Genomic DNA, 18,043 nt, shown 5'->3' on the forward strand with positions numbered 1-18,043 from the left:
ATTTATGCCAATAGGAAGTTACACAGTTTATTGCCTAAAGGTCTTCAGATAAAGGCTGTCAAGTAATTACAGATCTGGCAAATTCTACAATGAAGTCAAGTATGTGTACCTCAGTATGTAATGCTGACTCAAATGAAAGCTTCAAAAATGCCTAGAGATCACACATTTTTTTGAAGGAGAAAAGGTCTGCCGCTGGTGTTAGCAGCTGCCCAGGCAAACGCTGCAAATCTTGGATGACTGCAAAACTGTTCATTCCCCATTAAGGGCACAGTAGGTTTTTAATTGTGTTTGCAACAACAGGATAAGAGTTTTGTGCAAGATTATCAACAGGAATAGGGAAAACATAGGTGTGATATTAAGATGGTTCACATCAAACTGTTTAGAAGAAGGGCTCCTATCCACTACTATTCAATCACCTTGTTCTGTGACGTGAAAAAAAAGCCCTGGAGACCTTCTGGATGAGTTCAAGTCAACTCACTTCACCTGAACTACTGATGAAGCCAGTTACCCCACTGTGAAAAGAAGAACTTTGACATTATCTTACTTTTAAGGTATGAGATATCTCAAATAATGAGATGCAATAAATGTATCGTGAGTCTATGTATAGGATTATTATCCTGAGAACCCACCAGTAAAAATATACAGCCATTCACACACCAAGAACAGGACATCCAATCCTTACTATGACATACAAACAATGAACATGATAAGGGCACCCATGTCAAAAAGGAGGAGAAACTCTACAGTGTATAAAACATGGGAATTTTGACTTCTTGACACAGTCAATACACTGAACTCTGACCTCAGGAGGCACAGGGGACTGGAAACCAACAGAACTTAAATTGGCTACAAATCTCTCGTTTTCTCATGACATTTGAGAGAAAACATGGGGACAGTTTCTTTGGGACACATGGGAGTTATAGCTGTGTCACTGCCTTCTCCAGAGAGTTCTTCATTTTCCTTACAGTCACTCCATCACTGTCACCCACTGACCTTTCACTACTTTCTCCCAGTGCACCAGCATCACTGCTGACCAATGCACTTCCCAATCTGTCCAAACCCATGAGAGGAAGAAAAAGCCTTGCACAGAACTGTATAAAAGGACGTTTACTCTGTACTATATTGTGTCTTCTTTTCTATGCTAGTCTAAATACAAGTGCTGTTTTCACTGCCAAACGTTGTTTGCTTGTTCTGTTTCTACTGGCTAAAACCAGCATTTTTCCAGCTAGCGTTACTCTCCAGGAAAAAACACACATTCATACCTTTCTTGTGTTTAGCACAGAAGAACAAAGCTGGTTCCCAGGAATAAGGATGATTTCCTCAAAAGAAAACATTTGCTGTCAGCCGAGGTTTGACCTCTAATGGCTAATTTGGCATCATCATTTTGAGCAGTGTGGTACATAACACCATGACAAACTAACAGTTCTCTTCTCTGAAGTTTAATATTCGCCTGCAGCTTGGCAAGCAAGCAAAAAAATAATAATAAAAAAAAAAATCAACACCCCCCCCCAAACAAAAAACACACACACAAAAAAAAATCAGAGAAAGGAAATAAATACACAGCCCAAAACATTGGGTACAGTCTCTCACATACATCCACAAAAAGAGCCTAAAGACAAAGATCTGTAAAGGAAATTTCACTGGAAATCAAGCCTTTGCAGACACTGAGAAAGCAAGTCTGCAACACGAGACCATCTTCCTTGAAGAAACACAGCTGATCTGCTGCATTCCCATATCTGACTTCCACTGGTCTGTGTAAAACATAAACTTTCACGCTAACCCTATGAAAACAGTCAACATGCTAGAGAGACAACAGTCTGCTCCTAGCTGGTGAAAGGGGGGAAAAAAAGTCTCAGGCTGTCATTCTTCCCTTGCTGTGACCTTCATGCTCCACTGAATTTCTGAAGATACTGAAATCTTGGCAGGGAAGTGTACAGTCTGTGGGAACCAGGCACTACTGTCCAGGCTCACTGGTGAGAATTAGGCCCAGTCGAGCCCTTTTTTGGGGGGGCTCTGAGCTGTACATGTATGATAACAGTGGTAGGCAAGTTACAGGCAGGGAATTTTGTAGGACTTGTGTTCTGTGAACTTAAGTATTGTGCTGGTGCCCCTCTTGTGTATCTCGTGATGGTGCTGCTATGGACAACATCCTGCCAACCATCCTGCCTTGCACACCGGGGTCGTTAGTCACTCCAGATGGCAGGGCTGTCTCCTGTGGCATGCTCCACATGACCCCTTTCTATCATTAGCGGCAGCTAAGTACGTTCTTTTCCCCCTTTAAGGTACATAAATACAGTGAAGCCTGGGAAGACTCCTTTGTATCTCCAAGATCAGGTGCAGGTGGGGTGAGGAGTCACGGGCTGTGTTCCTGCTGGGAACCTGACCCACCTTGCTTCGTGTGCCCATGCCTCCCTGACCGTAATGGTGACCACCCACTCACCAGAGCTCTCAACACCAGCTACAATACCTTAGAGATTAGCAAATAAAAATCTCAACTCAAGACTTAAAAGAAGCATGATTTGCTACGACAAATTATCACAAACTCTGATGGTATTTAACAACTATGTGTAGAGTCACTCCGCATAAAAAGAGCTACATCTCTCTGAATGAAACGCTGCTGTTTCAGGGCTAGGTACATTCACAACTGAATGCTCACATTCAAACAGGCCCAGGGACAAGTACCTTTTGAGGTCAATTCACTCCGTCAACAATGTCTGTAGAGGCAGAATAATACCAGCTGTGCTTCCTGGCCAGAATCTAAGCAGCACAAATTGCAGATTACATCTAAATTGCCAGGCCCAGGATAAACAAAAAGATTAAGAGGGCCTTACCCTTTGTGTTGAACAATCACACTCTGAACCAAGAAATCACAGCCTACGTCTCGAGTAGGCACAGGGCTGACTTTTCATTTTAGGTTAAGGACTGGTGAGGAGTAGGCAGCTCGCTCACACATCTGGGGAAACCACAGATGCTGTTAATCACAGGTTCTCCTGACCTGTAGGCGCTGACAAATTGCATCCTATGGATGAACCTTTTATTAGAACAGAGGGTTTCCAAACGATATTCTCTTTCTCAGCATTCCCAAGTCTACAAAATCCAGTGCACATGACCCTTCTTAATTCGTCATTGAGATGGTGACATGTCCCTTTCCAAAGAGACTTTGGGGCTGAAAGGAAGCAAATAGGGACACAATGTTGCATCATTGGAAGGCATCTCAGAGCTGAAATGTGGTATGTAAGAACTGGCATTTTCAAAATTCTTTGATGATCTTTTCAGTCCTATTTCAGCTGCAGATGCTTTTTGTCCTAAGCAACTCCTGAGGCAAATCCCTCACTGTCTTTCAAGGCAGAAACAGTTTTATGAAATACATAGCCTTTAAATTCTTTTTTTTTCCTTTTTTTTTTTTTAAGTCCATGCAGGAAAGGGCAACTGCTACATTTAAAAGAATAAAATGACTGTTGTCCAAGCCAAGAAAGGTGACCACAAAACAAAATTGCCCTGGTCCCACTTCCATGACATGACAGTGCCGGGAGATAGCTGTTTGGCTCACAAGTTAGTGAGAAAGATGATGTCTGGGAGTTCTCATCATCATCTGGACCGACAGAGCAACCCACATAAAAGGAACAAAAAAGCCTGCTGATCAGATTGGTGTGACAGAGGCTCATGAGAGACGTGCACATTTTCAACCTAAACGACAGCTTGAGGGATCTATATTACTAATTATCGACTAATATTGCCAGAGTTCCCAGGCCGGCTTCAAAGGTTCTCGCAAAGTGCCCCAAGCACAGGGTTTTTCATCTAATCATAATGCCTTTTTCTTTGTCCCTGCTAAATGGATTGCTCCATACCAGGCTCACTGTGTAAATCAGTTTGCACATGATGAGCTTTGCAGCAATGAAATTCGTTACCTTAACCACAAAAAAACAGAAACATTTGCTGTAACTGTTATAACACTTTTGCACCTAATTTCAAAAAAATGGTGGTTTCCTTTCCTCCCCCCTCCTCTCCGCCTACTCCTAATCCCATGCTAACACCTTTGTAAAAGGCTGGGGTGAGCAGCTTTGAAACTGAAAGAACAGGGAAGGGGGGAGAAAAAAAAGATATCAGATCTCCAGACAATGAAATAAAGCAGCTATCTCTCACATCCTGCAGAGCTCAGGCTGAGGTCACAAGTTAAACAGGACATCAGAATAGGTGATGTAATTTGCTTATTTAGGATCACAGCGTTCAGCGAAGTGAAAGAGACAACCTATTTGAATTTGCAGATAATCCTATAATAAATGCAGGGCTGTTCAGTTGCAGAAACTGCAGCTGGAGCCTGAGATTTTTTTTCCTGGCACATTTATTTTTGCAGGGGATATAACTACAATAATTTTTGCTTGCAGGAAAGCCCAGAAATCTCACCTAGGACCAGACCCACATTGCATTTGGTATTGTTCAAGCAGGGTTCCCTCCCTGGACAGGGCAGAAGCTAAACGGTCAGGTCAAAAGCCAGCATGTGGCACAGCCTCCAGCAGGACCCACGTCTCCTGAGCCCAGCTGAGCCCGCCCAGGCTGGGCACCAGAGGAGCCCACTCTTCCCATGCTCAGTGCAAGGGCAAAACTCAAACAAAACAAAATAAAAAACAACCAAACCTCAAAGTTCAGCTAAGCAGCAGTTACACATTCAAGTAAAACACAAATCAGCTTTGCTGAAGATGGACAGGCCCTTCTGCCTCAAAATCTCTCTTCACAGTTTCAAACCAGCAAGGATTTTGCAGCAGAGTTACAAACCTTTAACGATGAGGTTCTTATACAACAGGAATAATTTATCAGCTATCCCATACAATACTGAACACAGTGTTTTTCCCTCAAACTGTTGAGCCAAACACTTGTGATATAAAGATTTAAAGCTAACAACTTGCACTGTTTATCTTCTCAGTTTATCACCATTCAAACCATAATTTCACCCTGTCTGTGCTGCACAGAGCAGCATTACTCACAGCCAAGGACTTCCAGCCCCTCCTGAACCTATCTGCTTTGACACAAGTGCTGTTTCACTGGCAAGCGTCAGCCAGACCTGACACCAAACCTCAGCCCAAGGAAGCCAAAGTCCTTGTTGCATGAGGCTCACAGAGCAAAAAAACAATAAACAGAGACGCATTAACCACACTCCAAGGTTAGCAGATGCATTCTACCCATGTTTCTCCCGGCCCAGATGGATTTTTTAATGAGATGGTCCAGAGAAGCAAGATGGAAAAAGCCAAGTCAGTCATCCAGGTAATACGTCAAAAATGTTCATTTTCAAGAATTTCTTCATGAGAGTGGAATGGAGCTTGTGTTCTCCTGCCAGTGCTGAGCTGCTAGCCGTGCCCCATGCTTAGACACCAGCATGGAGCACAATGGGTGGCTGCAGCAGGCAGGGCTGGGAAGTGACCTCTTTGGGAAGTGACCTCTTTCATGAACTGACAGAACTGTGGGAGTGCCAAATGTCAAACCCTATATAAAACAACCTAGCTGTCTGATGTTTGAACCCAAAACTGCAGCCATCCAGCTAGACACAGGTTTTGATCTTTTCTTAAATGTAAGGTGTGTGATAACTTCCCCCATATTACCAAGAGCTGATCTTCCACTCAAGCTAATTCAGTAGTTGACCCTAATGCTGCTTATAGTAGCCCCTGGCAACTCCACGAAGACCTTATGACTAGTCTAAGGCACCAAGGTGCTGAACTTACTATATACAAACAACTTCCAACATGCATTTCATATCGCCTTTGCCTGAAGAAGTGACTTCTGGTTATTTGAAAAGAAGAAAAGCTGTATGAGATATTCAAATGTGTGTATTTGCATCTCAGATAGATGGAGGAAATGAGTTTATTTTGGAGATTTAAAAGCTAGGAAACATGATTTCTTGGGACTTTTTTGCGAGCCACTAAAAGACAGAATTCATCTTATTTTCCCTCAAGCCCCCTAGAATGTTCCTCACTGAAGACAACACCAGGCCTGGCTAAAGCTGCTGTGCACAGGTGGCTTCTCCATGACAATCACAGAGCCCTACGATGCAGCACGTGAGAGACCCATGTGATGGGCACATTCGGCAGGCTGTAACTGGCTCTGTTGGTAGCAGCCTCCATTTCTGGAGCTTATAACCAGAGCAACGAGTCAACTGAAGGCAGAAATGATGAGAAGCACATGGGTAAAATTCTCCTTGCACTTGCTAGAGAAGTCAGAGGTAACTGGTATTTGCCATTGCTTTAACAGAAAAAGTCAGTGTTTTGGCAGAGTTACAAAGCCAGTCCATTCTTTATATCCACAAAAGGGAGACTGCCCATCCCTGCTGAGGGATCTGACAGAGGAAATGTATTTTACAGCAAACCCGGGTACAACATTGAATTGGGACCTATTTTTACCATGTGCACTACACGCATTAATTGTTACCGCAACAATATTTGCTGACATATTCACTCCAATCATTTACAGAAGAAGCCCAAGAGACAAAACAAGACCTTGCTCCACGAGACAGAGAGAGGCAGGCAGGATGCCACATTGCTTCCTGTGACACACAGAAAATGCTTATCTGCAAGGGATGATTGCAGCCGATAATGAATCTCCAAGCATGCTGCGAGCAGAGCTGAGCCGGCCCCTCGCTGTCGGCACTGTCCAGCCGAGCCCCGGAAAGGTGAAGATGGAGAGGGCCCCGCTCACAAGCTGGCATTGCTTAGGTCCGTTGTTCTGCTGAGAGCGCCTGCAGAAGCTCTTCATGACCCAGACTTGTATGCTGTCAGCCCTCCCTTGCTCCAGGGACAGCCGAAACCCTCAGTCATCCATTAGCAATGCACATTTCTGCAATGAGGTGGCAGAACTCTGAGTAGTTTGCGAGCCCTGAGGTCTGTAAAGTGGTTAGAGACCACAACAGGGAGCATGGAGGGAACAGCTCAGCAGTTTAAGGATGGAACCCCCATCCTACTTAAGTGCAATTAAGCTTCACTAGGTTTCCAGAGAGTTAGGATGTTTTAGAAAGAACCTGCAAATGATGCACTGAGGTCTCTGTTGGACACAGTGGCCCCAGAGCACCCTTTTAAATGCAGAAATTTGCCATTTTTGATGCAGGCAGCCAATATGCTCAGCAGTTATACAGTATCATCCTTCTCAACCTACTGACTGCTGCCCTCCCTTGCACACAGAATGGCCGCACGCTGCAGTGCTGAGTGCTCCCGTAATGGGCTGGGTGTCTGCTAGGAAGACAGCTGTAACCGCTTGGGATTCTCCCTGAGAACAACAGCATCAATTGCACAGGCTGTAGATGACAGCTGAACAAAATCAGCTCCAAAACGCCAAAGCCTTAAATGTAGGTAAATATATGATTCAGAACACAGAGCACTTTGACAAATAATAGCATCTTCCCATGCCTAGCAGTATAAAACATGCAGCTGTTCTACCACCACAATTTACAGGGGAGACATTTCTTCTGGAAGTAAGAGAACACTTCGTATATATTCCTAGCCAGATTGATTACCCCTATTTATATTGTAAACTAAGACAGCACATACTAAAAAGCCATATAGTTAAACAGTTCCAGACTCCACATCATGGGCAAGGGGTCAGTTTTAGATTGTATGCTGCACAGCCTTCTGTATTTATTACAGATATCACAGTTTTCTGCAGCAGCACTTTTTTTTTTTTTTTTGTATGTGCTTATTCTTGTGGTATTTCAACAACTGCCAGGAAAAGCACTGACATTTTATGGGATCTCAGGGAATCGGAGAATCTACCAGGTTTTTTTTTTTTTAATTCCAAAAAAAGCCAGCGTGTCACTATATAACAACAGAAATCTGTTCTCGGAACAATAAAACCACCAGACTGAATGCAATCTTATATCTAAGCATACACATTTATCGTGCAGTAAGATCAACTGATCAGCCCATACTGTGTTGATCCAATCTATATGTTGTTAAATCATTCTCATCTTATATGCAACCTGCACAGCTGGACAACTCCCATTTTCTCCATAGGGTACTGATATGGTTTCAACAACCAGCATCAGATCTAAGCAGAATTCTAAGCAGAATGCCCTGGAGCCGTTGCTATTCCAACAAAATTTGTCCAGTTTCCCCAGGCCAGGAGACCCTGCTAGTTCAACCAAAAGGCACAGAATCAGACTTTACTGAAGTGCTCAGCTGGCTCGTTTACTCCTTGTAGAGAGCTGCTTTTCTAGCCACCTTTGCAGTTTCTTCTTTTTCTCTCTCTGAACACTGATAAGATGAGAGATGTTGAAGTCTCAATTTGGTTTATATTACGGTTTTTGAAGGGATAGGTTTCAGCGTGTTACTGTAACAAATACAAGAGTGAAATTGGAAGAGAGGGAGATTTGAGCTAACACAATTAAAATTTCTTCTTAAAAACAATCCACAGATATCCAGTGCCAAACACAATCTGGAGTCATCAACCAGCATGGACATGAATTAACCTAATAGCTTCTGAAAAAAACACGATCCTAGAAAAAATCCTCCTATTAAAGTAATTAAGTGTTATCAGAATCACAGAGCCATAATTAAACACAGTTTATAATTAAAACAGCATGTGTCTTAGACAGAGAACACAGGAACAAAGAGAATATAACTTTGACAGCTAATGCCAAAACACACGCCAAGTATCAATACTCAGAACACAGTGCAACTTCTAGCAAGTTCCACATGCAGTGCCTCTGACTTGGTCATCAACACCTCTGATGCATGTAGGCAGGCTCAAAACTCCTCACAGCTTTGCACGATTGTTGCCAAAGTTCAAGCAGAAATCTTGGGAACCAAGCACGTGGCACCGAGTGCAAAACCCCAACAGGGGTTGGGGTTGAGGCAGTGCCAGCTGTGAATGGATGGTGAGTGAGCATGGCCTTAAGCTTAGGCAAGACTTGTCCTACCTGGCAGCGGCTGAAGATGTCCTCCAGGGTTATGTGAACGTTGAAGTGCCTCAAAACCTGCAGGGCCTGCTCCTTTGCCTTTTCTGAGCAGTTCACGGAGAAGCACCTTCCTTCTCCTACCTGGGACTGCAGCTTGAAAAAACAAGTCATAAACCAAAAAGATAATAAATAAGACAAATTCCATGCATCCTGATCCTGATCTGTGTTTGTTTTTTTTTCCCCCTAATACACTTAGTTTGGTTTTAATTACAAATGACATTTGCAATTAATGTGCATTTACAGTCTAAATTTTCATCTAATGGGCGCAACAGGTAAAATTTAACACTTAGCCACTGCTGCAAATACTTCTGAGACAACTGAAGCAGTACAGTGTTCAATATATCAAACATGTTTGCCCAAGTTCCCTTTAACTTATCATTTAGTGCTGTGGGGCTGACTGGGATAGCAAGAGGAAACTGAATTTAATCACAGCTATCATGTGAAACCTTACAGATCACACACTGTATGCAAAGGTACAATCAAAGAGATGGTGTCTCATGCCAGTTTTATCACTTCACCCCTTTAAGTTCACTGATGGCCAAAGAGCTTGAAGTGGTTGATGTGGACATCCCTGTCATGTTTGTTCCACATTTGGCAGAAAAGTCTCTCTGGGAACAAGAATTGGGAAGTGTCCAGACACATCTTTATGAACATGATGAGTACTGACAGCTAGGTGGGATCTGCTACATCTTTTACTAGCATAAAAGAGCCTAGCAGAAGAGCCATTCTATCCAAGTGTAGGGCACACAAAGGCAAGGGAACAAAGGGAACCAGACATTTCCCAGAATGGTATTGTACGCTGTGAAGCAGTTATTTTCCTTTTGTGATGTTGACACAGTACTTTGAAATTAAAGTTTTGCCAGGTAAGATCATTCTGGACACTGCATTACCTACTGCAACAACTGTACGATAGAGGAACCACAGTCTGGATAAAGAACCCGTAGCATGGCATGGCTGCACTTGCCTCACAGTATCTTATCATGGGGGGAGTTTTCTTCAGTGCTCAGCTACTATCTGGCAAATTAACAACCTAAGTTCTGCAAATACTCTAAGTAACTATTTGAATAGTTGGGAGCTTTCATATTGGTAGTTTGTAACAAAGAAGCCCCTCACTCTGGCTCATGTGTGTAATCCAGAATAGTTTCCAAATTATTTTTCGGGCAATAACAAAGTGCAAGGACTTGCAGCAGGCATCATGACATTGCAAACAATGATAGGTTCAATACATTTTCATCAACACTCTGTTTTGAAGTATGTCTCATGAAGGGCTCTCAACATCTGGTGCTGAGGGTTGGGTTTTGCTTTTTTTTTTTTTTAATGTGTGTGTATATTTATAGAAACAAAAAACCTCCACAGCTTCCACAGTGATCCATGCTTGGTAACTTCCATTCTCTTCCTTCCAAGCCAGAAGAAAAGTCTTTAAGTGTTGAAACTATGTCAATGTGCAGCGAGTCAGCAAACAAGAATCTTCCTGATAAAATGCATGGGGATTGAGCTGTCTTTCACCTGCCAGTGAGGCCAAACAGAAACGCTTTGTTCTGGGATTGTTTGGCTTGATTTTTTATTTTCTTTAATGGAGGGCAATCGCACTCCCACTGATGAAGTACTGTGTATAAAAGACATTTCACCCCAACCTTTGACCATTCAGAAACAACAGAGAGCCTCACAAGACCCTTTACATAGTTCTTAGTGCAGGAAACATGAAAAAGCCTAGCCAGCTGTTGCTTTCACATCTGTCTTGTCCTCTTCTCTACTCTGAACATCCTGCACCGTACAAGGATACAATGCCAGAAAAATACCAGAAGCTCTGAACACTTACAGTCTGATATGGTAGTCCAGAGGTTAAAATGACCCTTCCTTCCTGTCGGGCAATCTGGAAAAAACAGTAAAAATTGTAAGGAACATGGGCTAAAGCTACGACTGGATTCAAGCTTTCCTCTCAGTCAAAACAGAAAGAACATGAACTGATGATATGGAGTCGTTCTTTGTATGTCGACAAACACTAGGCCAAGAGTATTTGGGTCTGGTTCAACAAGATGCTTTTGACAGCAATAGCAGCGTAAGGTATCACTCGCTCCATACATGTCCCCTCCCTGCCAATACCCGCCTTGCCTCACATGTGCTGGAACAGCTACTTGCGCATCTGCACTGCAGATGGTCCAGGGAACTGACACACCTTGAAATAATCCTATCAAAAAGCTTTCTCTTTTTTCTTTCTCTTTTTTTTTTTTTTCTTTAACCCAGACTCTTTCTGTTTCCACGGTCTGGTTCACTAAGAAGCAAGCAGTTCTGCTCTCACAGCAATACACAGGGGAGAAAGGAAAAATACCCTAAGCAGGTAATTCCAGGAAAAAAAAAATTAAAAATAAAAAGTACCATTAAATGTGCCTGTGAGCTTCATAGACATTCACAGAATGATCTTCACATCTTAAAGGTAAGACAGTGTCACTCTCCCAACAGCCCAAGAGCAGACATACAGCAATTATGCACCCTTTCCAGGCTATAAAGAACACCTCCATCAGAGCTTGTCTCCTGGCTTGCAGTCCTATGCTTTATCAGAGGTCTTGTCCTTCATGGGAAAGGTCTGCACTGAGTTAACAAGGGTCTCATTCCAACCTTCACGATAGAGTAAGAGAATCTTTGAGATGGTTTGGTGCCAAAAGAAGATACTAAGTTTGGAACTGCAGTTCTTCAGAAAGACAGAAGTATGGCTGATCTTTGTATAATTAAGTGACATCGCTCCCTTCCACCTCTTCGCCCTCTCCTCTTGGAGGGGAATAGTTTCATGGATGTAGCAATAGAAGGATTCCCATGTGAACCAGCACTTCTGCTCTGCTAGTGCTGACAAGAGATTGGCACTTTGAGGTAGGCACGAGGTTTTCTCTTCTCTGGCTTCGATTCTGTTGGAAGCCCTTGCATTTTTCACTATTTCCACATGTGTGTCACGGAGCTCTCTCTTCTGGATCAGAGTCTCAGAAGCTCTGTCTTGATCACTCTTTAATCCTGGCAAGAGGGATTTGGGATCTGAGTCTTGTTGCACTTTCCAGGCAGTCTGACAACACCAAATAGAGCCAGGGAACACCAAACAAACAAACAAAACAATGAGTTTTTTAAACTTTGTCTTGGATAGCTACTCTCTTAAGACCCATTTGACCTACGGCAACATGAAACAAGGGGGAGAACACTCTGAAGGCACCTTGTAGTAAAATGAGTAACCATTTTTTTCCTATCTTGACCTTTCAGGTAGCCTATTTCCTCCCTTCTTATATGAAGTCACTGCTTTGGCTGCCAATTCTGCACTGAGAAGGTGATTGGCAAGAACTTCTAAAGTACCTTCCTACAGGCAAAATTACTGTATTTCTTTCAAAATCAACTCTGTCTCACAAATAAAGGAAAAAAAAAAAACCTCTAGGAACAGAAACCTTGAAGTGGCAGCAGAGACAACCCTTTCTGCATACAATCGTACTACATACAGTCTGGATTACTAAACAGCTCTGCCTACAAAACATCCTCATGGCACATTAGCAATAGAAGTCCAGAAAGGCAAGAGCAAAATTTTACCATAGTGATTTACCAATACGGGAAAAGAGATATGAAATTCCTTTAGACCCATGTGTGCTTCAGGATATGTCTGAGGATTTCACAGCTGGAACACTCCATTCTGACTTCCTGCATCCAGGGTTAATTAGTTCAAGCTTGATAAATCCCCTTATCTAAATGGCTCTGCAGAGACAGGCAAAGAACATCAAATAAAAAGGAGAAAAGCAGTAACTCTTCCAGCATGTTTTTTTCTGCCTCTGGAACAATCACTGGGAGAAATGTGCAAAGCCAGAAAACCCATGTGATAGCACACATCCGACCAAAACCCACAGAGGAGACATGCTGCAGAAAGAGGCTCAATTCCTTCTCTTCTCCGGAAAGAAATAACCAAGTGCAGTGCCAGGACCATCTGGGAGATGTGTGCTCACTGACACAAACAGAAAGAATCCAAGCAGAGTGTCAGGGTGGGTGTCAGGGTCTTTTGCTCCATCCCAAGTGCTGCAGAGAGGGCATTGTCCTCAGTTTCACAATCTATTAAGAAGATAGTATCAACTTCCTTTGGAAAAGGCTGAGACCTTCTGGATAAAAAGCACTCCCTAATAACTTGGGATTATTACTTAGCCCTTTACATGGCTGTTCAGTTCAGCTAACTAAGTTGCTACTTAGCTAACTTACTAAGCTACAACTTAGCTAACTAACTAAGTTCAGCTAACTTTCATCTTGCAGAGGTGAATGAGCACAAATGAATTACTACAAGACAGACCTGTAAGGGCAATGACAGACGAGAGAGGGCAGAGAGAGACCCTATGTTTTGAAGCTAGCACTGGCTATGGAAAGATTCTTGACAACCTAAAGGATTCCGAACTAAAGCCAAAGAAGGTTTCAAAAACAGTGCCACAGATTTGTAATTTAAAGGAAAGAGAAACTGTGCTTGACGTTGTAGCCAAGCCCTTGCACGACGTGTTGAGCAGCAATACATGCCCTTGAAGAGGCAAATTGCAGCGCTCCGTTTGCAAGGTAGCTGTCCAGGAAAAGCTGTGACCATCTTGCCATGGCAGATGCCCAGCAGTGACCCTGAGCCTAGGCCAGCAAGGGCCCAGTTCAGACAGAAGTGGACAGAAAGGAGTAGACAGCAAGCATCTGCTTCAGGATTATGTACCAGAAAAGCACCCAGCCAGCGATCTACTGGAGAAGTGGATCACAAAACTCAATCCAACCCTGAAGTCTTCCTACCCATCATCTGAGACTCTCTTAAAATACAATGTCCCAGACAGTTAACTGATGAGCTTAATAACTATACATGCACTCAGTCCAGTCCTGCTGTGCACTTGCTGTACTGCTGGTATTTCAACCCTAGACTTCTCCTCAGCATTCCTGAAAATCATAAATTGCAAAGAGTTACAGCATGATTTCATAACATGGTCTCAAGTGCTAGATTAAACCATAAACCTAACCTTGCTTCTTAATGCAGGCACATTTGTAACAAGGTCTCCAGAGAAATTCTCCTTCTGCTGACCAAATATCAAAAGCTATGTCCTAATCTCAAAGGCAGTTCTTCATCTGTCCTCTGCAAATTCACTGTGCATAGTGGTGGGAAGGTAGAAAGACTAGCAAACCCAAAGAATGTGGTTTACGTCAAAACTATGGAGAAAGACATTCAAAACTGAGATGAGATCAGAGATTAGATTTTCCCATCACACGAAGCTCTGCTAACTGCAGTATCAGAAGTCCCCTTTGTGTCCCCTGGATCCAAACCAGGGGGACAAGCCCAGGGCAGTTCAGATCCAGGTACACATTGCTCCCTCTGGCTCCTGAGACTCAGCCAAGCCTAGGCCTCTTCTCCAACTTGCCGGTTCACCTGGAGTTTTGGGGGAGTGCATATAGCCTTGTGAGGGAACCTTTTACACCATGGGAGCTGCAGGAAGCCAGTTCTACCAGCCTTCTGGATATTATCACACTTCAAAAGATACCAAGTTTGCCTCAGTGTGCAGATTATTCTTAGAGATGAGGATGATTTTGAAGACCAAGAGCACAGTCCATTAAAAAAAAATAAAACAAACCCACAACTCAACTTTGAGGACTTCTGAATCCTGAATTCCTTTGAGATTCCACCAAGCCTTTTCTTAGACATTAGTGACCTAAGAAACTAATGTGATTTTCTTACGAGCTTCTGTGCACTTCTGAAGTGCAGCACTGTTAGGATCTACTGCAGTTACCTCAGGCTGGTGGGCGATCCTTTAAGGTTAGTATAAGGAGCATCCCACTGCTCCACCAAATTCTGCAAAACTGCAGAGAGAAGCACACCCACTGAAACTTTCCCACCTCCTTCCAATTATCCACCTAGACGGCCCAAAAGAGGGACTTAAAATTCCTTACAAAGAAGTTTGTAGAAAAGAAACTGGAAGACCTGGCCAGAAACAGAACTGGGCTAGGATTTGATAAAGTAAAGAAAAATGTATTTAAATAGAAATAACGTGTTCTTTATTGGGATAACAAAAAGGAATGCAAAGGGTGGCTTACCCCAATAATGGCAGCTGTACACACAGAATGATGCTGCATAAGAGATACTGAATATCTACTTTCTTTACAGTAACAAAACTAAATCCCTAGTGGAATGGGTGCATGCAGAAATATCAAGGCTTGGGATGGAGTCTGAAGCCCCTGGTGAGGAACAGCTGGATGCACACAGCCCTTCTTCAAGAACGACCTCCCTATTTTGCCACAGAGTAGGGCGCCAGGCTTGGGCTAGTCTAGACCATTACGCAAAGCCACCTTGACGCATTTTTTACCCAAGGTGCCGGACCAGAGTACTGCTGTCAGGCAAGACCATGTTTCAGGGAAAGCATATGGCAACCCCCGTCTCTAGTTCACAGGCTGCTTTAAGTCAGGTCCAGCACAGCTGGTGCAAATATTTATCCCCCAGCTGCATATCTGCTTTGCCAAACAATTGTGTGCACAGCACTACAGCAGCTAGGTAAATGCAACCTGGTAAAAATGTCGCTGCCACGCCAACAAATGAGACTTGGAAAAATGACACAGTGCCCATACTCAGACACAAAGCTGCTCTTCCCAGAGAGGCTGGTACTTGTGAATAGAAGGCTAAATGTTTTTCTAAGGGTGGACTGTGAGCTCTTTGCCCTCAACATGAGGAAAGATTTAAACACAGAAATAAAATTTCAGTAAGAATTTATATTATTTCACCATTATTAAAGACTTTCCGTGTCCATGATTATGACAGTAGTTTTAATCAATCACTTCCCCAGTTTAGTTCTAATTAAATGGCACCATGAAATAAATACCGAAGAATGCAAACTGATGTCTTCTCACAGAAACTAACTGTGGGCAAACAGTGGAACACACTGGCTCCTGCATCAGTGGTCCTGCTCTCATAGGCCAGCAGATCTGAGATTGCAGATCTGACATGAGAAACTTGCCATGACAACCGTTGTCCAAAATAAAGCATTTAGCAAATAACAGCAGCACAATATGAAGCAATACACAGGACACAGACTTCAAGTTTATCCTGGGAATGGGGTTTTTCAAACCAATGCATGAGCATGACTCTTATTACTATCACATGCATTGGTCTAAAAAATAATAAAAAAAAATCAATGGCTGCCCAAGCACAACTTACAAAGCTCTCAGGCTTTTAAGTCTGATCTCACAGAACAGGAGGTGAAGGAAAAGACCTCTTTGCCTACCAATACTTGAAGTCACTTCGACAAGTGACAGTGAACAATAAGGATCAAATGCCAGGCTACTCAGGAGTGCTTGGTGCAAGGAGACATGCAACATGGCTGATAAGTCATTTTAGGGAAATGACCTTAATGCAGAACAAACACCATATCTGTATACACTTACATGTTCCTGGTGACGCTAGTTTGAGACTGTGTTGGAACAACACCCAAACTGTCAATCTTGTGTTTGCTGACCAGAATCCAAACCTTTATCCTGGACTTTGCAAAAACATTTGCTGTTTTTTGGGTGTACAGCGTTCAACATTCAACTTTTACTCAATTGAGACTGACAGATATAAAGCACAGTGGGAGGAGTCTATTTTTATCTTTGATTATCCAAGCACAGATCAAAGGCTCTGCAATACAGTAACACTACAAGGGCTTTTGATAGTGAAAGGATGTTTGTCTGGTCACCATAGAGAAAGCAATGTAAAACATCCTGTCTGTAGCACGATAAGGTATCAGGATGAGAAGCGGAGACAGGGCTCTGGGGGGAGGCAGTGAGAATTAGTTTGTTTAAATGACTTGTGCAAGCTTGGCAGAGATGAGATATTAATTATTTCTGCAGAAGTTAGAGTTTGCCCAGGATTCAGGCCAAAAAGACATCTGAAGAGGAAACATGCTGTGCACCAGGCCGGGTGATCAGTGCACATTTGATAGCAACACACTGTGTGGGCTGGATATCTCCATTTCTGCCATAGTAGAAATATGTCTGAAATGAAGAAGCATGTGTCTCTCCTCCGAAAGGCCAAAGGTCAAAGTGGTTATGGGAGTCCAGATCAATGTTCGCTGTCCCTGTGCATGTTAGACACTCTTCCTTTCCCAAATATTTCACTGCAATTTGTGGCCGATCAACTCTGAGTCATCTCACAAGCTGGTAGCCAGCTAGGAAGTTACAGGGCAATTTTATTATGGAAATTTTCCCATTCATACTGAACAGCCAACTTTTAATTATGTTTCTTCTTGATTGACCCAGGCACAAGGCAGGCAAATGGTTCTGGCTGAACCAGAGAACTGTGTCTCACATAGGCACAGGAGGAAGCAGGGGCTGGGCAGTTCCTGCAAGTCATTAACCAGTAATTCAGCAAGCAGCAGACCTTCTCCAAGGAGTGCAGATGGGAACTATAAACATGCACGCACAACTAACCTCAGCAGCTTTCCTATGGTCATCCTCATTCTCCAGCATCCGGACATCTACACCAAGGCAGCGAAGATAGCGTCCGAGGCCTTGCAGCATGTTATCACAGACCACACTGAACTCTTTGGGGGAAATGGGAGCAGGGGGACGTGAGGTCTCCTTGTCAGATCCTTTGCATTGCTACAGAAAAGCAAGAGATCTGTAAGCAGTAGAATGGAAGACTGATCGCCATTACACTTGTGCTTTTGCCTCCCTGCATTCATTCAACCATGATAAACTCTACTGTCCCCTGCCACATGTATTACAATTTCCCTCATGCTCTGCAATACCTCTAGCTCTCCCTTCATGTCCTTTCTTCATTGACCACCTACCACTTGGGCAGGAGGCAAGACATGATGGGGCTAATTCTAAATTAGACATTTACTCACTGGCCAACCAGCCACCCAAAGCAGGGATCCACACCCTTCCCCGGAGAAATACCAGCTTAGGCCTTCTGTGATCTACAGACACTGCTTTCCATGAAGTCACAGAAATACATCCTCAAGACTGCTATTCCCCTATCAAATTAGGCTGCAAATAATATAGATGTGCTGAGGATATTCTGTGGGAGGGGGATCTGACAGACAGAGGGAGAAACAGGTAGACAAAGCAATCACGTCAGCATCGTTATCTTCGGAAGTTTAAAAATAGACA

The 18,043-nt window shown here is 43.2% G+C and overlaps 1 protein-coding gene across 1 annotated transcript in view; it reads right to left on the minus strand.

Moving 5' to 3' along the window:
* Nucleotides 1–18,043, minus strand: part of EXD3 (exonuclease 3'-5' domain containing 3) — a 297,266-nt gene that overhangs the window by 126,299 nt on the left and 152,924 nt on the right. The window contains 3 exon segments of the mRNA XM_040531839.1: nt 8,897–9,028; nt 10,755–10,808; nt 17,360–17,530. Coding sequence (XP_040387773.1) covers nt 8,897–9,028; nt 10,755–10,808; nt 17,360–17,530 — 357 coding nt within the window.

This window comes from Cygnus olor, chromosome 19 (genome assembly GCF_009769625.2).
Source record: "Cygnus olor isolate bCygOlo1 chromosome 19, bCygOlo1.pri.v2, whole genome shotgun sequence".
Classification (NCBI taxonomy): Eukaryota; Metazoa; Chordata; class Aves; order Anseriformes; family Anatidae; genus Cygnus; species Cygnus olor.